Raw genomic sequence first — 22,774 nt, 5'->3', positions numbered from 1 at the left:
AGATCAAATACAGTTCACTGATTAATACTTTTTCAGAAGTACACATTAGGTTGTAAAACAATATGATGAATATACTGAGAAACAAAAAGCTCTTTCTTTATTCCTACCTTCCACTGACAATAACTGGAAAACGTTAGGAATTAAATTCAAGCATCTCAGGGACTCAAACCTATCTCTGTAATGATGATGTTGTGCCTTCAAGTCATCTCAAGACATTCATGCAGCTGCTGAATTAATAAACCTAAATGTTGCTGTTATATTATTGGTATGCCGCTATAGATAGGGACGAGTTATTTCCTCATTTCCTTGTGATGAATTGACCTTGCTGGCTGGCAACCCGACATACGTTAAATCCCTTCCTTCCTTAACAATGTGTTAATCTTTTAATTAAACTGACAAACTCTATTGGGAAACAATGCACTGCAAATGGAGACTGATATTAGAAATAGTGAGAGAGAGGAGAAAACAGAAGAAAGATAAGGAAATGAATTGAGGAAGTGTTCAGAGCTCCAGAAATAAAAACTATCCATCTTTCTTTCTCAGTAAACAGCAGGTGGGGATGCATACGAAATGAAGTGTTACTGCTAGGCCAATGAAAAAGAGATGCTGAAAAAGGAATGACAGTGAAAAATGACAGGGCGCATAGTAATAGAATATCGTTCCATTTTTGTAGTGATAATCACAAACAGCCCCACTGAGCACACCTGAGTTTGTGCAACAATGCATCCACCCATCCATCCTCCCTCTCCCGCGTCCCCATTTTCCCTCTCTTGTTTCCCACCTTTCCTCCCGAAAGACTCAAGAAGGAACTTGAATTGAAGATGACAGGTACACAGCAGGACACGGAGCGAGAACAAAAGGCAGAACAAAAGGAAAGGAAGCATGAGACTGTGAGAGGATGTGAGGAGACCTTTTTTTTGGCTTGGCATGGCTATGTGCTCACGGTAAGAAGATCCACCTGTTATGTTTTATTAATCTGCAAAAAATAAATTATTTACAACCTTCACATTTAGGTGGTCAGAAGTCTGGAACAAATAACTTTACTTCACGGCAGTTTTCTGTATCATGAAAAGACTGAACACCAGTAAACATTTGTGCAAAAAATGAAAGCCTGTTCTATATACACACACATACACACACCAAACACACAAATAACAGAAAGTAGTTTGCCAAAAACTCATGTATTGGTCGCAGCAGGTGTGTCCAATTTTGGAAAGATAAAAACAAGCTTGCAGATGCTCTTGCTTGTGTCGGTGTCTGTGTGTGTATGTGTGGTTGCACAGATGCTGAGATATATATAGCTTTGATAACAAATGTCCTGGGATCCAGACCAATCTAGTCGATAATGATGGAGAGCATCTGTGAGGAGAACAGCTTCCAGAGAGAAAATTGTGTGCAAATGTGTGTGTCTGTGTGAGTGTGTGTATGTCTTGCATTGTATATAACTCGTAGCATAGCTAGGTTATGAAAAAAAATCCTGAGCCAGAAAGAGAGAAGAGTTAGGAAAAGAAAGAGGGACAAACTTTGTTGCGATTCTGCCACAAGAGACACAAATGTAATTGGGGCACAAGTTGACAGAGAATAATGGGATGAAAATTAAGAAAAAATCAAAACAGGAAATTAGTGGAAAGGCATGTGACTTACATGGTGGACAGGGAGTGGAGGGTGGAGAAGGCTCCAGGAGCGATGCTGGAGATCCTGTTGTCGTACAGGGACAGCAGACGCACCGAGCTCAGACCAGTGAATGTACTGTTGTCAATGCAGCTGATCTGGTTGCTTCGCAGCATTCTGCAAACAAACAGCATGCATATTTAGTGAAACAAACTAATAAGTGACAGTCGAGCATTTTGTTTTACCTTGAGGACTAGAAATGTCCCTAAATTCTTTAGAGTCTCTTGCTTAACCTTTTCAGTCCAATCTAAAATTAAGTTTGGTATACAGTTTTTATTTTACTTTAAGCAAGGGGCAATTATTTCTAAAGGCAGTCCTTCTGTTTATCCTGAAAATGTGTCTATCAAAAAAGTTGTATCTATAAAACACAAAAAAGGAAAGTGTACACACTTTGGGTAGATAAACACATACAGACTGAAGATAAAAGAGCATAACGTGTAAAGACAACGACAAAAGATAAAACCGAAAGCAGGGGTAAATTCAAACCAGTCCCCATAGGACCATCATGACAGAGACTGTAATATGACATTAGCTTTTGACACACAGTCATGTGGGACCAGGCTAACTGAGTTAGTTAGCATTAGCAATCTCTGGGACAGGCTAACCTAGTTAGCAAGGCTATTACTGGAGCAGGGAGCCTCTTAACATAATACAGAGACAGCCATGATGCCATTAGAGAGTCATTAGCCGGCATATATAAACATGATAGCATTAACTAGTCATTACTGAGAATACACAGACAACATTAGCTCATGGTTTCATACACTATCTTGTAACCCCTAATTGGACGCTAGCCTATTTATGGTGAGAACCCAAATTAGAGGAACAACAATATATGCTGTCACTAGCTTTGATTTCAGGGTGAGTGATTAAACAATCCTGCTGCACTCTTTAAAGCCTGGAGGAAAAAAGTTAGTCAAGTCCTCCATAAATGAAATGCTAATACAAGTCATAGTGTGGAGAGTTTGAGGCACCAGAACAACATCTGTAGTCTCAGGACAACTACAGGACACTCAGGACAACTACACTATAATAGTGGCTTTTATGTGATTTCATAGCTCACAACAGTTAGCTTTGTTCTTAGAATAGCATGTTTTATTTTTTAATTCATTAGCATTCTGAAAATGGGAGCACATTTCAACTTGTCAATTACATGTAGCGTCTTTTTTTTTTACAAGCAAACCACTACCAACAAAAATAAAGTGCTGATCACACACACAGACCATACACACACACAGGCAGTAAACTCGACTTACAGAGTTTTCAGGCCGCTGAGTCCTTTGAACATGTGTCCCTGCAGTCCAGTTAGCTTGTTCCCCGTCAGCAGCAGCTCCAAAACTCCATCCGCTCCATCAAACGCACCTTCACGGATATCTCTCAGCTTGTTGTTACTCAGGTTGCTGAGAACAAAGATGAACAGAGGATTTGATATTTAGGTTTTCCTGCTTGTGTTTGTTTTAAATACAGTACATGCACGAAAGCCTATGATGTCATAAGTCCAATTTAATTACAATCAATCTGTTTCTTTAACTAATACATAATAACTGTTCCCTCCATCTTAATTTCCTTGTTTTGTACACAAGATATTTTGATAACAGCCATAACATCATTGCCATAACTTTCTACATTATGAAGCAAATGGACACACCCACACAAAAGAAAATGAGACAAGTGGTCACAGACAACTAGAAATGATTGCAATCTCTCTTCCTTGTAAACATAATGAGAAAAATGAAAATGAAAAAGGGAGCATTTGGTCACAGAGACAATAACTTGAGATGATAGCTATCATAACTACTGTAGCTTTCATTCCAAGCTAGTTTTGTGTTTCCTCTTATCAGCTTCATGGAAGAGGAGAGCATGAAGGAGAGAGGAGACAAGAGAGGAAGAGCAGAGAAGAAAAAGGATGGATGGACATCGTTTAAAATATATATATGTATATATATATATATATAGTCAAGTTTGAAATATAATAAAAGCAGCAGGGCAGATGCAAGGGATAAGAGAAAATGTGAGGAGAGGAGAGAAGGAGATGAGAAATAGAGGGAAGGAATTGAGAGAAGGAAAATGGAAATGAGTGCTAGCCAATCTATATCGTCAGTGACACTGCTAGATGGTTAGCAATTTCCTCTCCAATAAATCAACTTTTGGTTTCTGCTCTGTCTTTCTCTATCTCGCTCTGACACACACGCACACACACAAACCGAGAGGAGGTCATAGATAAGGAGTGACTGTAAATCTGAACCGAAGGCCCATCTTCCATTCCCATTTAATATTCGCTTCCTCCATGCCTCCCGCCCACCCTTCCTCACCCTCCATCTCACTCTGCCCCTCCCGTTCTCTTTCTTGTCCTCAGTCATTCTTCTTTTTCCTTCCTGTGATCCTGTCCCTCTCAGTTTCACTCTTACCCTCTTTACATTTATGTTTTTACACACTAACCTCTTTCCCTTCTTTCCTCCCTAGATCGTCTCCTTCTTTTTCCCTTTAATTCCTTTTTTTGCCACTATCACTTGTCCTTCTTCCATTTCCTGTCTCTTTCTAAATGTCTTTCATCCCTTGTTGCTCTCCATCCACCTTTATTATCTGTTTTCTTCCTGACGGTCATATTCAGAAAAGGGGGAAATACTGGAAAGGAGCAATATCCAAATATTAAGATCCTCATTAGCTCCTTTTCAGAGGAGACAATGTGTAAATGCAAGCATGATTGAATTAATAAATACAAAAGGAACTTTAAGAAATGATTGCTTCATAATAAAAGTATACATACATCTTCTTCAAGTTTGGCAGCTTCTTAAACGTCCCTGCAGCCTCCAGTATGGCAATCTCATTGTCGTTCAACCGCCTAGAGAGGGAAAGATAAAACGGACTGGGTTAGACATTTATTCTTTCATGAAACAAACTGCACACAAAGGAAGATGCACACACACCCACAACAACAAGATGGAGAGAGGAAGGCTACAAGTTAGGGGGGAATGACCGCATGAAGGTTAAGAGGCCTTTAGTGAGTGCTGAAGTATGATGTGCCGAAAAACCAGAGGAGGGAGAAGAGAATAATTAAACATGTTGGAGAAGAGGACAGCAATGAATCTTTTCTATGCGGTCATCAATACCCACACTGCCTTAAGCACAGACAAAACAGTTTGAGAGGAAGGAAGCCAAACATCTGCTTTATTGGGGTAATTTGTACTAAAAGGGCGCTGCTAAAAGGATGCTTTTAGGATGTGTGTGTGTGTGTGTGTGTGTGAAAAGGCAGAGTGAGAGACATCAAGGATGGAAAGTGAAAGTTCAGCTGAAGGGGACACTTTTTAATGAGGGAGAGGTAAAGATGGATCCACCTGGATAAGGCCATGCTGAAACAAATATAAATCGAAGAGTCTGGAGATCAGCGGTGGCAAAATATTTCTAATCGTGTGATCCATTGCCTTCAATATATACACATTTATTGAGTGTAAATTGTTATTTTAATATTCTCTTATGCTTATTGAACGCTTTCATGGCCAATGCCGAGGATGGATTTTTTGTGGCTACTGGGACGAGTCACAAAGAAAGACAGAACGATAGACAGAAGAGAAATATACAAGCCTTCAGCTCAGCCACAACCTCCCCTGATTTCCCCTGATAAGGCAGGTTACACAGGGCACAACTGGTGGCGTGTGTGTGTGTGTGTGTGTGTTTCTGTGTGTAGTAGTGGCCTTGAAAACCCCTCTGGTTGGTTGTGTTCTCAAGAAAAAGGCAAGAAAAAGAGAAAGGGTGTCGAATATAGTAGAAACTTTGATCTGCCCTCTAACCACCCATGAAGGACAAAGTTTATATTTTTGACATGAAGCACCATGGGAGCAGATAGAGGGAAAATAAGAGAGGACTAGAGGATACAAAAGTTCACAGAGAGAAACAGAAGCAAAGAGAGCGAGAAAGAGGAATTGGGAGCTAATGGTGTGTGGGATACTGGCATTATTATTTATCTAAAGTGGCAGCCATGGTTGAATTCCCCATTTTACAACTAACCTCCATAAGTAAGCGTCCTGTATTGGCCTTAATGCTGCACTGGTCTCGTATTCTGCAGGGTTTCTCCATTAGTAACACAGTGATAGCCATGGCAGAAACTTTTCAGCCCTCACTTACATTTTAAAGTTGTGAAGTGATTCAGCATTATAAGGTAAAACTTTGCCCCAGGCTGGATTCCTATTTCCTGTGTGGAAATATTAACTCATTGAATATTCAAGTGCCAGGTGCTCAAAGTAAATGGGGCTTTCAGATTTTTGGGGCAGTAAACTTTTCTTGTGTTTCAGTTTTGAATCACAAATGTAGTTGTCTTGCATATAATCATAACTGCTTAACATAATACTTCACCAATATCTTGCATGCTAACATGGTTGCTTCAACTGGCAGATTAGGTGCACATAAGCGTTTTTCCGCAATCAGATTACGGTATTCCTGCCGTCTGTTCTGTGTTACCCTCTTTACATTTTCCAGCAGTAAAATGAATGATCCATGGGACTGCTCAGTATTCTAGTGTGAGACCCTTCGCCAGACATGATGATGGCTCCTTTGGGACGTTGAGGGAGATGGAAAAGACTGTTGAGTGGCATTTTGGTCTCAGAGCAAAAAATGAAAAGTGACGTTTGTGGTGCAGCTCTAAGAGAAACGGAAAGACCTCGGGAGAAAGGCAGACATGTGTGCATGCATTGCATATGTGTGTGCACATCTTTGCATGCATGCAAGCCTATATACTTCTGATGTACCTGAGTATGTTTCCATTTGTATATATGGGTGTTTTGCTGTGTGCATGTGCCTGAGAAAGTGAAAACTTCCTGACAGGCAAGTTAAAGGAAGTATGACAGTTCACAGTTTCAGGTTAAAGCGGTCTGACACATGGCTTTTAATCTGACATGTCATCATGTGTTCCCATACATTATATGTGTGTTAATGGCAAAAAGGAAACACCGGCTGGCTTACAGGTCTGTGGTGTGTTCAGGGATGTGTGGAGGTAAGCGGGTCAGTTTGAGATTGGAGCAGTCGACCACGGTGCCTTCACAGCGACATTTCTCAGGACAAACCAGATCTTGGAAACAATCCCCACTCAGACGACTACGGTAGTCCTCCTGACCTGCAGAGTCAAGATGGAGGGGACGAACAGAAAAGGAAGAAAGTGACAAAGGAGAAATAAAAACACAGAGTGGGGGGACAAACCAAAGGATTGACAGCAGGTGGAAATGGAAAGGAAGAATAGCCAGGTGAATTAGGTCAACAAAAAGAGTGGGGAATAGAAAGGGGAAAAAATAAAGGGTAAGAGAAAAAGACCAAACAAATGTTAGACTGTAGGTTCATGATAAAAATGTTATTCTATTTACATATGAAAACACAATCCTATGTATACCTCATAATAAAGGACAACATGTTATCCCAACCAAAATACAGTTGTACATAAGAACACATGCATATTAGGAAGTAGCCGTTTGCACTGCCAGGTTATTTATCGGATCTGTTTCCTGTTGGAATTCAATTTGACTTGTGCTCTAATATTCACTATTAAAGGAAGTTAAACATATTTAGTAAGCTAGTAATTTGCAATACATTGGTGAACTGTGTGTACTTCATGTATTTGATAAAACAGGCCGCATGCTGCAGCAGTTCTGAGCACAGGGCTGATGTTGTAGGATGGGGGACAAGGCTTCAACCATGAATTAAAGTAATAAGCAGATGTGGTTTCATGAAATGATTTTGTTCATAAACATGGTTTAACCCCGGATGTTTCTTTAACATGGCAAGCCAGAAACCTCTGCTATTATTTAGACATATTGTGACCAGGTATTATTTATGACTATTAGAGCTTGTGAAACAAAGCTGGTTTAAATCATGCAGCACTTTTGTGGTCTGTGTATTTGTGCGCCACAAACACGTTTTAAAAGTCTCACGGTTATCATTACCCCTCTGTCTCTCTTTTCAACCTGGCTTGTCTATCTGTTCTCTGTCAATTTAACCTTTTCTGATTTCGCCCACTCTCCTATCAGACTGCTTTTATATTGGCACAAAGTACAAGTCCTTTGATTCCCTGTCTCCACTCTTATGTGCTTTGTTCTCGTCGCTGTTAAAGAACTAAGACCACCTATTGAGGGGTCAAATGCAATATACAACCCCTCCTGTGAGGAGAATTGGCTGATCAGCTCAATTTTTGATATCTCTTGGCTGCCACAAGCATTGCTGGTCGGCAAGACAGAGCGTAAAGAGCAAGGCAGCAAGTAAGGTAAAAAGGGGGAGGTAGAGAGCAAATAATTTTGGGGTGGGACTCAGGATGTAATATTAATAGAATAAGAAGTAAAGAAACCTGTGTAACAGAATGCACTTTAGTGTATTTCTTTAAAGTCCCTCAGTTGTAGCAGAAAAGGATATAGCGGTTTTTACAGTTATTTTGTTGAAGCACTGCCAGCCATGTTACAGTGGGGGTAGATATGTAGGGTGGGGGACAAAAAGCAGGTAGAATATAGCGTGGGAAGGTTTGTTAACATAAATATCAGGAGACTAACAACAGTCTACTCACAAAGAGATTAATAAGACTGAATCCAAAACACTGTGCTTCATTTAGTTTAGCATGCATTTGAGACCCTACACAGACACATCAACACTTTTCATAGGAAACAACATTAGAGAAAAAGTCTTAGAGAAAGCAGAGCTCAAATATATGTTGGCAGTTGAGCATTCATGAAGGATGTTTATGATTATGAATATATGAAATGATTGATATTTTTCACAGATTGAAATATTGATGTTAGATTACTTAATGTAAATGTATTTCAACCACAGTAAGAGTCCCATGTATCAAAAGCGCTACACATAAATACAAACAAACAGAAGTAAAGAAGTAAACCCATAATTTTTGCTCCAAGGCGCGTGATTGGCTGGGAGAGGCAGGTGGGAGTGTGCTCGGCGGTCCCTGGCGCTTGACGGAACCATGTGATGCCACAGTAGGCGGGGCCACATGGTTAGATCAAGCACAAGAGACAGCTGCACGAACCAATCAGAATGCAGGTCCTCACAGGAGGAAGGCGGGGCAACAGAGAGCTGCACCAATCAGTGAGTGGGGTGGGGTCCATACAGGATAGGAGAGGCAAAGGACAGCTGCAGATCCACACAGCAAGGGGACTGGACCCGAGAACCGCCCACCAAACGAAAAGTCCACAAAGGCCCAGAGAGGAAGAGGAGATGCAGGGGGGGGGGGGGGGGAATGGGACTGCAGAGAGCAAAGGCCGAAGCAAAGAGCACAGCCATAACCAGTTTCAGAGTTGTCATCTAGGTAGCTTCATTAGCTCCATGGGTAGAGCACTAACAAAAAGGGCTTGTTTACCACTGAGACCTTCCATGCTAAACTGCAAAACATAAAAGTCCTGACCATTTAATAGAACTGGTGATGCTATTCAGTTTGTTCCCACTGCAGGCTGGGACATACCATTTTAGTAAAACATTTTTGTGTAAGGGAAGGTAATATAATATCCCCAAATGGTCGGTAGTACTCTGATGGAAACAATTGATTTACTGCGTCTTGTTGTTTCTGCTTTGCCATTTTTCTTTAGTTTCATGCTCTAAACAAAACAGATATCTGTAACAGAATCTTAAGATTATTGCTATTACTGCTAAAAAATAATAAAAAAGTAGCACTATTGTGAACCTCTTTTTTTTTTTAAGGATAATCCCATTCAATGTGAGGTCAAAGTTACTGATTAAACACAGCTGGCAAAGATGCTCCTTTATGCTTTCTTGTATACCAATTATTAGCTTCCAACCACCACAGACTTTGTAAAATGGCTGTAAAGGGGATTTCACAAATCTATTTTCCAGTAATCCATAAAAAGGCATAAAAATCAAGAAAGAGAAAACAGCATGAAGAGCCACAGCAGAGAGACACTGAGGATGTCAAGTAGACAGTCCTACACAGACACACAGCCATTCACACACTCACAAGTGGGCGATCACAGTCTATAGCCAGTCTCTGTGGAGTTAGTTATTGTGCTGCTTCAGTATACTGAATTGGTCTGTGTTGTAATTAGCGAGACCCATGGCTCGCATCAAAGGAAATAACAACAATAAAATATTACCACAGAGAGACAGACTTGTGTTTTTGTGTGTGTGTGTGTGTGTGTGTGTGTGTGTGTGTGTGTGTGTGTGTGACAATAAATGCGCATCAATTTCTAATTGCACACATAAACCAACACATTTTTTGAAACTACAACTATTAATAACCTTTTATTTGTGCATGTTGACATGTTACCTTTCACCTGATTAGTGTGAGTGTTTATTCACTTTTACAGGTTAGTGCAAGCAGTTTTTTGTGTGTGTGTGTGTGTGTGTGTCTGTGTGTGTGTGTGTGTGTGTGTACTCATGTCTTACCTGTGCACCTGAACTTCTTTCCTTTAACCTGGCTGATGCGCTTGTTAGCCAGCCTCCTGGGATGGCTGCAGCGTGCTCCACTGGTCTCAATTGGGTTGTCAAACAGGTAGTCTGCCAGCCACTTCAGGTGACAGTCACACATAAAGGGATTCTGGGCCAGATGACTGAGAGAGAAAGGAGATGATGGGTTTGTCAGACGACAAGGAAACATGAGGACTGTACAGTTACTCCAGCGGCTGATTGAGTGATTCAAAGCTGTCCTGATGCGCCTAAAACCAATTGCTATAACATTTGTTGCAGGAAAGACTTAAGACCTTTGTGCCAACAATAATTCCACTTGGAAAAGCCAAGGGGGAAGTTGAAAAGATTTCCACGTTTTAAAGTAAACCTAGGAAGAAACTTTGAAGTATTGTATTCAGAGCTAGATTAACATGGGATGAGGCTAGGGCTACAACTAATAATTATTTTCAATCGTTTCAAATATTGTGTTACCGAAGCAGGGACCGTAGCATGTGCCATTTAATTAGGGTAAGTCTTAAACCAAATAAACTAATGATTAACCAATTGTTAAATTGTTGCTGATTAATTTAAATTGTTGCAGGACGTTTAAGAAAGACAGCCTTTAAACCTTGTTGTACTCACAGAGTCTTGATGGAGCGCAGAGGGGCGAACAGTCCTTTGCTGATGGTTTGCAGCTTGTTGTCGTACAGCGACAACAGATTGAGGTTCTGCAGATCTTGGAAGGTGTTGACTCTCAAACAGTTAATTTTGTTGGCATTTAGCAGCCTGAAACACAATCAAGAGTCTTTGGTTATTAATCTGTCTTTCTTTTACCTATTCAGCTTCATTATCTCTGAGCACAACCCAAACAAAGATAAACACACACACAGATAATGAGATACTTTATTTTGCTAAGATGCATCAACTGCAGAACCTATATTTTTCTCCCCTCTCCAATTCTTGTCGTTATTTCTCTCTCCGTCCTTCCCCATAGCCACAGTCATGATAATATTTAGTCTGGCCGTGACAGATAAATCAGAAAATTGCGGTTTTATATATTTCCCCTTATTTTTCAGAGCAAGGGAGACATATCTACTGTTATATCTTTGTTTTTGATGGGGGAGACAGATGGCAAGGGGGAAAAAGAATAGAGGAAGAAAAAGCCATAATAGAATGGAGTTTGGATGGAGGAAATAATGGAGTGAGAGTGAAGGGACAGGCCCAAATTTAATTTTGAGTGACACAGATATACAATTAAGTGAAAGTGGCTGGCAGACGAAATGGAGGAGTGAGAGAAAGGGAAGTGAGAAATGTGATAGAGGGATTAGGTAAATGACAGGAAAGGTTTGCACCTCCATCCTTTCCTACATCTCTCTTTCATTCCTACACTTCATTAACTAATAAAGCCAAGTTGACAGCTTTTTCCTGTACCTCCACCTCCCTATTTTCCATTTCTTGTCCGTATTATTCTCAAACTTTTTACCCTTTTATCACACCAATCCTCTTTTATGTTATTCTTTGTTTCTTTGCTCCTTACACTGTCTTTCTCTTCTCTTTCTCTGTCTGACAGGCGACTAACTTGGTGCTGGTACATCAGCTCAGCGTAATCATCTCAAGTCATCTTAACGAGCGCTTATACTTGCACAACATGGTTCCTACACACACACACACACTTATATACAGACACACACGCTGCTCTGCGACATATCCACACCTCATTAGTCAGTTCACAGGGGGAAGTAATTACTTGAAACTGCACCAGTAAAATAAAGCAGCGCAGACAATATAAACAGACCGGTAGCTATACAAAGCAATAAGTTCATCTTTCTCAAGGAAGGTTGACAAGCTGCTTGATTCCCCAGTGAAAGATAATATATAATTTAAAATGATGGGACTATATAGGAGAATAATAGCTACTTGAAATACCTGACAAACTGACTGACATTGTTTTTCCATCAGCGGCAAAATATTAAAACATGTTTGCCTCCCTACGCCTGCCGAGCGAGCGCCAGCAGGCAATGTCTTTGTGGGATTGACCAATGATGTGGCAAGACAAGAATATTAACTTGTCCTTCAGTACCTCATTTATTCATCCATTGAAGCAGCCCAACATGCAGAGAACTGGTTTGAAATTATCCAATTAAGGCATCAAGTGTGCAGGTTTAAGCAAAAGGATTCAGAGTTTAACATCATCATGACAAGGTGTGAGTGAAATGTATTACCAATACGGGGTTATGAAATGTTAATGATGTCAAAACACATATTTCCTTTCTCTCTGTTTTTAATTTTCTCTTTTTTCTGCACTTTCTCAATATCTGTCTTGTTTTTCAACCATGTCTTTTTTTTTGGTTGTCCCTCCTTATCCATTATTTCATCTGTGTATCCACCCCCTTCCCTTTTTTTCCTTGTGTCTGACTATGCACCATGCATCCCAATGATCCACCTAAGCCCGTAAAAGGTGTTTGTGGGTTAGATTCACTCATCCTCATTCTCTTTGCCTCACTTCCCTTTACGACGGAAAAGCCCAGAACATTAGGTTTTTCTGCAGTGGACTGCGGCATTTGCAGGGACCATATGCCACATACAGTTCCAACGTAGCCGTTATAGGAGAAGTACTTTTTACTGCAGGCTGAACCGCTGCTGCAGTGTGAACCTCTGCCCGTGAGGACCTATTCACAATTAATAGTTGTTGACACTAATTGTTAGAAGAACTATGGGAGATCACAGTTTTTTATTACAGTTCATCAGTTTGGTTCATGTTGATCATTTAGAAAACACACACACACACACACACACACACACACACACACACACACACACACACACACACACACACACACACACACACACACACACACACACACACACACACACACACACACACACACACACACACACACACACACACACACACACTCTCACACACACACACACACACACACACACACACACACACACACACACACACACACACACACACACACACACACACACACACACACACACACACACACACACAATGCAGGACAGATGGAGCGTTAATGCATGAATAGGGGATGCTGCTATAGCTGCCTCTGATTACCAAGATGTGCTGTTGCTCATAAAAGGTCCACTACGCTGTATATTGTAGCTCATAAAATTGGCCGCAGTCGTGATCATTGTACAAAGGTAATGTACTGTAGATATGACTCTCTCCCGCTGAGCCACCAAATCATCTTAATCAGGTAAATTAAGTACTACTTATCTTTATGATGCTCCAATTGGTGCCAATGTAATTGCCACTGCAGGTACATCGGACTTCCTTATTAGGCAAAATAATAAACTTCTGACCCAAACAAGGAAGGCTAGTATTTTCCATCCTAGTTTTGAATATTTTTGCCCTCAAGGTACTTTTTTTTCTTCCCTACAAAATTCTGTGGCATACAATATTGTATGCCACACAGCAGTTATGTTCCTTACTGATAAATCACCTGCATTAAAGCTTTTGTGTGGGTAGGCTGTAATTCATTTTACATTTCACATGTTTATTGCTTAATCCATTTTTCTGAAAAAGGTTTTCTTAACATAATTTCTGTTACAAATTCTCACCAATACGGTTTCCTCTTAAGTTAAACCTATATTTGAGTGTGATTTTCTTTTGTTTACTGAACAATGCATTTCATTGATTTCTGGGGGCCAAACACACACAAACACACACACAGGTACACACATATAAAAAGAGACCACACAGACAGTACTTACAGTAGCTGTAGGGCAGCCAGTCCATCAAACAATCCCTTGGGCAGCTCTGTGATCTTGTTTCCGTACAACACCCTGCACAGGACAGTCAAAACAACATCATTTAGCTTACAGTGTTTACGAGGCTGTCCACACGCATCGAGACTTATGTGTTCTGAAGGAGGCTGAGGAGAACAGCAAAGACTTTGTTGTTCAGACATTATTCCTGCTCTTATCCGCCACTGGAGATGAGCACTGCTTTGCAACCATAGCGCGACACATTTTAAATACATCGATCTTACAATCTAATTTTTATCATGGCGTGATGTTTTGGCCATGATTCAACCTGTATCTTTTTACAGTCTGTCTTAAAATTGCAACCCTGAATGATATTATGCTATATTATTCATATCCTACTCATAGTATAGGTCAATTTGAGTGGAAGGATTAGTTGTGTTATATACTTGTACATTACAGTTAATGTTTGATGCCTGTGTCAAACATCACATGTCTTGACAAGCTTAACTCAAAGGCAAAAATGTATCAGAAACTTAGAAGATATATTATTTTTCCTGGGCTGCTACACTTTAATACAAAAATGGCACCTTCCGCCAAGATGCCCTTTAAAATTACTTTCCTTGACCAACCCATCTTTCATAAAATTACAATTGGCTCTCCTAAAGGCGGAGAAGACCCTGAACATATCTGCTTGGAATGAAAAAATACATCGTCCTCACCAAGTTGAAGAAATAAAAGTTAGGAAAGAAGAATGAAGGAATGTTAAAACAATAAAAAAAAGACAAGAGTTTGGCCAGATTCTAAAAATCCCAGTAATTTAGCACAAGGTCTAGTCCTACTAAGCACACAGTTTAACCGTTCTTCAAATGTCTTCATGAAAAACTGAAATGATGTGTGAGATGTGCTTCCCATTGCAGTCGTGATCATTTAATTCACTTGAGCAATTTTATAACTCGCTAAATCACGCCTCAGCTGGCCTGTGCTGCGGTATTCCTGCCTCTCAGTGACATTCCTGTTCAACTGACTCTGCTGTGTGTGCGTGTGTGTGTGTGTGTGTGTGTGTGTGTGTGTGTGTGTGTGTGTGTGTGTGTGTGTGTGTGTGTGTGTGTGTGTGTGTGTTCAGTCTTAAAATCCAGCGTTCACCTTGTCTAACCCTTCTTGTCTGCCTGTCTCATTTTCATGCTCCAGATTGGTTCAAATTAAACTGTCCTTCATGTTCTTATCATATTCACCCTCAGACACACACGCACGCACACAGACACACACACACACACCGACACACATCGACTGATTGCAGGCACATACAAAATAACATGTAGCAAACACGCACACTCTTTAGCATTGTGGTCTTGCTGTCAACAACAACAACAACATTTTATTTGCTTAATGTCTGGAAACGCAATTACCTCCCTGTCTGGATATTTGGCTAAAGCAAGCACGAGTGTCATACTTACAGAGAGATGAGGGAGCGGAGGCCACTGAAAGCATCTGCAGCAATATCAGAAATCTGGTTCTTGCTCAAGTCACTAGGGGTGGGTCCGAAGACAGAGAGAGAAAAAGAGGGGGGTAAGTGTACATTAATGGGGCTCGTTCTGTGTGAATGTCCTAGAACTGTCTGACAAATGATCATGAGAGAATTCATCAGCAGAGGTCAAGGCAAGGGGACATGAGTAAAAAAATGTAGAAGGTCTGAATATGTAAAGTAAATGAAAAAAAGAGAGGGAGTGAGAGTGATGGGCAGAGTGAGAGTGAAGTGACAGGAGAGAGAGAGAAACTGGCAGCAGTGGCATGTTAAGTGCAGTTCATGTCATTCACCTCACTGCTATAAGATATATTATTTAACACTTCTGTGGAGGTTACAACTGTGTGTGTGTGTGTGTGTGTGTGTGTGTGTGTGTGTGTGTGTGTGTGTGTGTGTGTGTGTGTGTGTGTGTGTGTGTGTGTGTGTGTGTGTGTGTGTGTGTGTGGGTTGTGCATGTGGGATTGTACGGGTGGATACTGTAACCTTAGAACCTGCAGATCTGACATTTTCATCCATTTGCATGATAAGAATTTTTTTCACCAATGAGTTTTATGTGTACGTGTGTGTGTGTGTGTGTGTGTGTGTGTGTGTGTGTGTGTGTGTGTGTGTGTGTGTGTGTGTGTGTGTGTGTGTGTGTGTGTGTGTGTGTGTGTGTGTGTGTGTGTGTGAATGTGACTAGAGGAGATGAACAGTGTGTGTGTGTGTGTGTGTGTATCCGGGGGGGGATACATGAGTTAGCTCGTGAAAAAAACAGAGAATTTTAAGTTTCTGATTTTTTAGATCCATTTTTGGGAAAAACAGGATACAATTTGTAATTGTATTATTATGAAAATGTTTTAAACTGCTGCAGTGAAGAGTCCAAATGTTGTTAACAGACAAGAATCAGGGCTATGTAAAGATGAATGTCTTAGGATAAGGTTAATTATCATATCTGGCAAAGCAGTAAAATGGCTTAAAGTGTATCTCAGGTTTGACTGTGAAAGTCAATGGGCTGACTGATGCTGGATAACTGTACTTAACCTTGGAGTGCCCCAAGGCTCTACAGTGGGCCTGCTTTATTTTCTATTTAAGGAGTGAACATTATGAAACCCATACTCATTGATATTCAGATGGTGCAGTTGTTGTAGTTTACATCATCGGGACTTAAGGGGGTGATTAAGAGAATAAAACAAAGCAATCCTTTTTTGTCAGTCAGTCAGTATAAGAAGATTGCTGTTAAGGTGTTAATGTGAGTCGTGTTCATGCATATAGGTGCATGATTGTATGCTTGTAAAATTGTATTCATGTGTGCACATTTATGTGTGTGTGTGTGTGTGTGTGTGTGTGTGTGTGTGTGTGTGTGTGTTTGAGAGTTTGTGCACAGTTTTATCAAGACTTACATCCTCTTGAGCTTCTTGTACGTAGAAAAGGCTCCTGCTGGGACACTTTTAATCAAGTTCTGCTCCAAGCGACTGAGAAAGAGAGGAATAGAGAAGGGAGGGGGTAGGAAAAAAAAGGTGTTAGATTAACAAACCCTTCAGAATTAATTAGACATGCACATTATCCCTAAAACACACAAAGAGAACATTTGAATACAACTTCAACATAAGATTACAAGATTATAAAATTAATTTTCAGTCCTTTCATTATTTCATTTCACCAAGGACAGAGAAGTCCGTGGTTATCATGAAGTCCTGCTTGCCACACAACCTCAATCAAGCACATGCAGAACAAGTTCAAAAGGTGGCTGTTCCAATCAACATCTACACAGTTTTCCACAGGTTGGTTATGGCTCTGCAGCAGGGAGCAGTCAAGGTCACTGTAATGGCGAGTTGATATTTGCAGCTCACCAGGAATGAACTGAGATGGACCAACACGAGAATCAAAGCAACCAAAACCTGGATTTTGGACAACAATTTCTCAGAAGACTCTGGGTGTGCCAACATACATCAATGTCACAAAAGACAAAGTATGACATGTAGCTTACAGGCTATATGAAACTTTTTGTCATTCTCTCTGGAAACTTGTAGACTCCTGACACCATGGTGCTTTTATTCTATTCTCTAGCATATTGGGAGAAAAAAGGACTAGGGCAAATGGCAACTGAGTTGTGCTTTCAGCTGTCTGGATGCTCTAGACCACACATTTGTCTATGTAGGTCATGAATCCTTCCTGGCTGCTTGTTGCTTTGATAAAAAAGGAGGCAAGGACGCAAAAAAGGACAGTAGAAGGTGAGAATAAAAGGTCACTATGGGTACCAGTAACTTAGTCGGTAGAGACTTTTTTTTAAATCGGTGGGTCACCAGTTCAAGTAGCCAGCCGGTTCATCATTTTTATAATTACCACTCTCTGCTCCAAATACTAGGATAGATTCAATTGAGAGTTTACAACAAATCCTTGTTTTTTTCCATGTCTTATAGTCTAGAGGTAAAAAAAAAAATGAGAAGAGGAATCCTAGAATGCGAGTGGGAGAAATTAGGACAACAAAGGAGAAATCAGAGAAGTGGAAAAGTGTAGACAACAGGAGAGGAGAGGGGAAACTCATGAGGAACGGAGGAGGATGTGGTGAGGTCCCAAGGCCGGCCCCAGGGTCAGCTGTCAGGATGATAAATGGGAACTAATCCACCCTTCTTCTTCGTCAACTCCTCCTCTTCAGACCCAACTCTGTCTTGCTCTTGACCTCCAGTCGCAATCTATCTATCTATCTATCTATCTATCTATCTATCTATCTATCTATCTATCTATCTATCTATCTATCTATCTATCTATCTATCTATCTATCTATCTATCTATCTATCTATCTATCTATCTATCTATCTATCTATCTATCTATCTATCTATCTATCTATCTATCTATCTGATCACATTAACCAGGAATAAATACAATGTAATTGAATTTATAGCACAAACCTGTGACAGTATCTATGTTTTAAAATGAAACGCCTACATGGTCCTCGCTTTTGAATGCAACACAACGCTTACAGGTAAATATTTGTTGGCCATGCCCCTTAACAAATTCCCACACCTCACGCCCATGGCAAGCAACAAAGCTTTATTTCTACTGAAGGGCAAAAATAAATCAAAGATGTACTGACATTGAGGGAGACAATCAGCACACACAACAAGTAAATTATATCTGGGGGCTTTAAAACAAGGTTGAGTCAAAGACACTTAGAGGCTCAATATCAAAGGATGTATTCAGGGGAAGACATTTGGAGAGGCAATATAAACAATCTATAAAGGTGAGGCGGTGATTAAACTGCAACTGAAAATGGAGATGGGTTTGGCAGGTGAGCATGTTCACAATGATACCCATACACACACACACACACACACACACAAATACTTGCAAGTGCACAGTTGTATGCTGCACAGACACGCTCACAAGCACACGCTCACAAGCACACGCTCACAAGCACGCGCACACACACACACACACACACACACACACACACACACACACACACACACACACACACACACACACACACACACACACACACACACACACACACACACACACACACACACACACACACACACACACACACACACACACACACACACACACAGATTTGACAGTGATCCTTGCCACCATCATGCAGAAAGATGACTTTGTCCCGTTTGGAGGACTGACAATACATCATCCTATTATACTATATTGTTTCTGGTTGCAGCAACAACATTAATTACAATGGATCAAATGCTAATTCTGTGCGTGTGTGTATGTATGTGTGTGTGTGCCGAGGAGATTGAATCAGACAAGTTGTGGAGCCCATGGCTCAATCACACAGCATGTGTGTGTATGCGCCTGTTTGACCGTCTCAGAAAATGTGTGTTTGAGTCTAATTTGTGCCCAAGTACGTTCATACCTTCGTTTGCACACACAAAACTGGTGTGTCTGCATGTGTGCATGTGCACTGGTGTGTATGTGAGTGTGAATCTATTACTTATGCTGGGGAGGCATAGAGGTATTGGCGTAGCGTTGCGGGGGAGAATTGCTCCCTTACTCAGAGAGCAATCAACCAGCTGTCCTCTGTACAAACAAACAGGGTACAACGATCAATACGGATATCAAACACGTCCCACTATGGGGTGTGTGTGTGTGTGTGCGTGTTTAAATGTGTGTAAGAGTCTCAAAGGAGGAGGGAGGGAGGAAGCGGAGGTTAGTGTATGAGTGTTTAAAAGAAAGAGTTCTGCTGCAGTCTCAAACAAGAAGCCATTGCAAAAACCACAGTTTGCAAACTGTGTGTGTGTGTGTGTGTGTGTGTGTGTGTGTGTGTGTGTGTGTGTGTGTGTGTGTGTGTGTGTGTTGAATGTATGGATTTAGTATCTTACATTTTTATTCAAATACTGGCTTACACATTGCATTATATCTATTTTTAATCTTATGAATAATTCAGAACTTCTCCCTCAGTAGACTAGAATCTCATCCCCTTTTTTACACACAAAAGTCGTGTTCAATTAATAAAAACAAGGAGATAAAATGCTAATCACCACATGATTTTGTTGCACCAAAAGCACAGGTTTTTGGCAGGAATCTAGTTTAAAATGGGTAATCACAAGGTAAATATACTGATGGTGTCCAACATTTGTGAAAGTAGATTAGGGATATTGAGAAGCATACATTTAAAGAGAGCAAAATCCATGATATGCAAACTGTGCATTGCAAATTAGTCAACGTAGACACACGTAGCATGAAAGTAAAATAAAGCACTCTTACATCTCCACGATGCCTTCTGGGAGGTTGGCTGGTATTTCAGTGAGGCCTTTACGTCGACAGTCCACTATGTTGTTGTTACAGGTGCAGCTGGGAGGACACACGGCTACCTGAGGAACACAAGTCCTCAGCTCTGTCTGTGCTGGACCTGTTGACAGCAATATACAGTTGAAATAAAACAGATTTGCTTTGATTTGTTTGAATAGCACTTTTCTTAGTCTACTCCTGAATATACGAAGAACAATAGGACGTTACTCCTTGCCTGCAGCTACATTTACTTTACTACCGGTGCTATCAATTCTCCAATCAAATTTTAGCTTTTGTTTTATTCTTTATGATGTTTTGTATCTCCTTTGGCAAGTTTCTTTCAATGCGATAAGCCTCAGGGTGGAAGTTTAGTGTCCCATATTGATCTTCATGTTGTTTCAGAAGCATTTGCATAGTGCCATGAATACTTTTTGGGAATCATGCAGTCTTTTGGCATTAAACTTATGCACTAAATTTGAGTACTAAACATCATTGATTGTAAACAAAATGATTTGTTTTAAAGATTAGAAACAGGAGGAGGGAGAGGGAATAGAAAAGTAGAACAAATCAGGAAAGGAGAGGAATGAAAAAGGTAGGGGTTGAGTTAAGAAAGTGTAAAAGGAAGACAGGGTGTTGTGGTTTAGAGAGACAGAAAGGAAAAAAGAGCCGCAAGACGAGGTCTGCCATGGAGCGTGTAGTTGGAAAAAAAGAGGGCTAAAGGCTAATAAAGAGAGCACGGCCTGACAGTCTATTAGAAAAGAGAGCTGAATCAGAGGCCTATAAACAGCGTCTATACTATCTGCAGCTGATAAAACTACTGCTCTTATACTGGCCTTTTAGCTGATTACACGCTCTACATGGTGTAATTATTTCAGTGCTATAAACCCAATGCTGAACTGTCTATAGATGATAACAATGCCGCCTGTAATAACGACCTTTATGTTTAATACATCCCTTGTGTTGTTGAACTCTAAATCAAAGAGTGTCTTCTACCAACATCATCAAATCCAAAAGGGAACTTCCACTTGAATCCAGTTTGTATGTCATATATATGTATATTAGTGTTTCTGAATAGTTATAGGTAAAACATTACTATAGAGGCTCGATTAAAACTATTATAGATGCTGTGCAAAAGCAACATAGCTCATTTTTTTCTTCAAAGTGAATTTCCTGGGTTTTATTCTTAAGCCTATCGAAGAGAAAAATGTAAGGTTAAACTAAAAGCAATCTTCTTTTAATATCACCTTGACTTAAGAAAAAGTCACACCATCACTTTGCTTGCCAAAACAAGCACTAAGTAAGTTACCGCAGTGAGTCCTTCACTCTTGATCTGTCACATTTCAATAGAATATTATGTGTACAGTATGTCTGTTGATGCTGCCTTACCATTGCAGATGAAATCCTTCTTCAGCACATCTGGGACGTTGAGGCCCCTCATGTTGGCGGGGGCCATGCATTGGGTGAAGGGAGCCAAGCCCCGTCTGGCTCTGAGCCAATCAGAGAGCCAGGACAGGTGACAGTCGCAGTGGAGATTGTTGGAGTGCAGACGCCTGAGAGAGATGGAGAAAGTGGAATTAAGAAAAAGAAAAAATCCTAAAATGAGCATTTTGAGAAAAGTCTGTCTAGTTTAGCTCAGTAAAAGCGTATTGGAGTTGGCGCATATTTGGTGGTGACACACACACACACACACACACACACACACACACACACACACACACACACACACACACACACACACACACACACACACACACACACACACACACACACACACACACACACACACACACACACACACACACACACACACACACACACACACACACACACACAGAGTAATATCCCCAAGTCTCATTTCCCGAAGGTCTGTGACAATATGACTCCCTTTAAAGGGAGACACATAGGGCTAAATCTATTCAGAAAGACAGAGGAAGAAGAGGGGTGCACAAAGGTAGAGTACAGGAAAGATTCAGACACAAAGAAAGTGGAAACAAATAATCAAGTATGAAAGACAAAACTAAAATAAAAAGAGAAATGGAATAACAAAAGTAGCAATCAGAGAAAATGTGTAATTTATTCTCATAACTGTTGTATGTCCCTGTTGCTTGGGACAACAACAAGCAAAAACTACCTCTTACTGTACGTTAGGATCATCTTACGTGAAACGCTAAAGGAGAAATCTGTTGATTATCCTGAGAAATGTGCACACTGTTTATCGAAAGAGGAGCCACTGATGGGTTTTTTTAACATATGAAAAAAAACTATCTGCAGAGCTATTTTTCACACTTACAGATGTAACAAAGCATAACACTTTTTTCCTAGATGAACTGTTGATGCATAAACTGCATTAGACTTTGCTCATACAGCATAAAAGTGCAACAGTGCGAGAAAATTAAATGATAAAGGTGATCCCCTCATCTGAATCATTTAAAGTACTGATGAGAACCTCGATTGCCAATTTATATTTCAAGTAACATCTCACTAATAGCCTTTTCAAACTGCACTTGTGGCATTAATTAAATGGTACAACTCAATATAGAACTCATCAGGTGATGTTTCGCAGAGCCTAGACTCTCTGCGGGCTGCACTGACTGGATTTGACACCTTAAAAAAAGAGGAGGATAGAAAGAGACATGAGGAGAAGCAGGGCGGATGAACAGCAGAATGTCTTGTCAGCGTATTATATGCCAGCCGGGATATCTAGCCTTTCAGAAGACAGGCCTCCCTTTGTAATAAAG

General features: G+C 40.5%; 1 protein-coding gene across 1 annotated transcript in view; it reads right to left on the bottom strand.

Moving 5' to 3' along the window:
- The window catches only part of slit3 (slit homolog 3 (Drosophila)), a 224,590-nt gene that overhangs the window by 43,074 nt on the left and 158,742 nt on the right, over positions 1 to 22,774 (bottom strand). The window contains exons 8-18 of the mRNA XM_063876692.1: positions 21,423 to 21,586; positions 20,013 to 20,157; positions 16,690 to 16,761; positions 15,243 to 15,314; positions 13,795 to 13,866; positions 10,696 to 10,839; positions 10,054 to 10,217; positions 6,628 to 6,778; positions 4,439 to 4,513; positions 2,928 to 3,071; positions 1,645 to 1,788 (exon numbers count right to left, since the gene is read on the bottom strand). Of these exons, the coding sequence (XP_063732762.1) occupies positions 1,645 to 1,788; positions 2,928 to 3,071; positions 4,439 to 4,513; positions 6,628 to 6,778; positions 10,054 to 10,217; positions 10,696 to 10,839; positions 13,795 to 13,866; positions 15,243 to 15,314; positions 16,690 to 16,761; positions 20,013 to 20,157; positions 21,423 to 21,586 (1,347 nt within the window). The remainder of the gene's footprint in view (positions 1 to 1,644; positions 1,789 to 2,927; positions 3,072 to 4,438; positions 4,514 to 6,627; positions 6,779 to 10,053; positions 10,218 to 10,695; positions 10,840 to 13,794; positions 13,867 to 15,242; positions 15,315 to 16,689; positions 16,762 to 20,012; positions 20,158 to 21,422; positions 21,587 to 22,774) is intronic.

The sequence above is a fragment of the Eleginops maclovinus genome, chromosome 23 (assembly GCF_036324505.1).
Source record: "Eleginops maclovinus isolate JMC-PN-2008 ecotype Puerto Natales chromosome 23, JC_Emac_rtc_rv5, whole genome shotgun sequence".
In the NCBI taxonomy this organism is placed as follows: Eukaryota; Metazoa; Chordata; class Actinopteri; order Perciformes; family Eleginopidae; genus Eleginops; species Eleginops maclovinus.
This window is presented reverse-complemented; position numbering and strand designations above follow the sequence as displayed.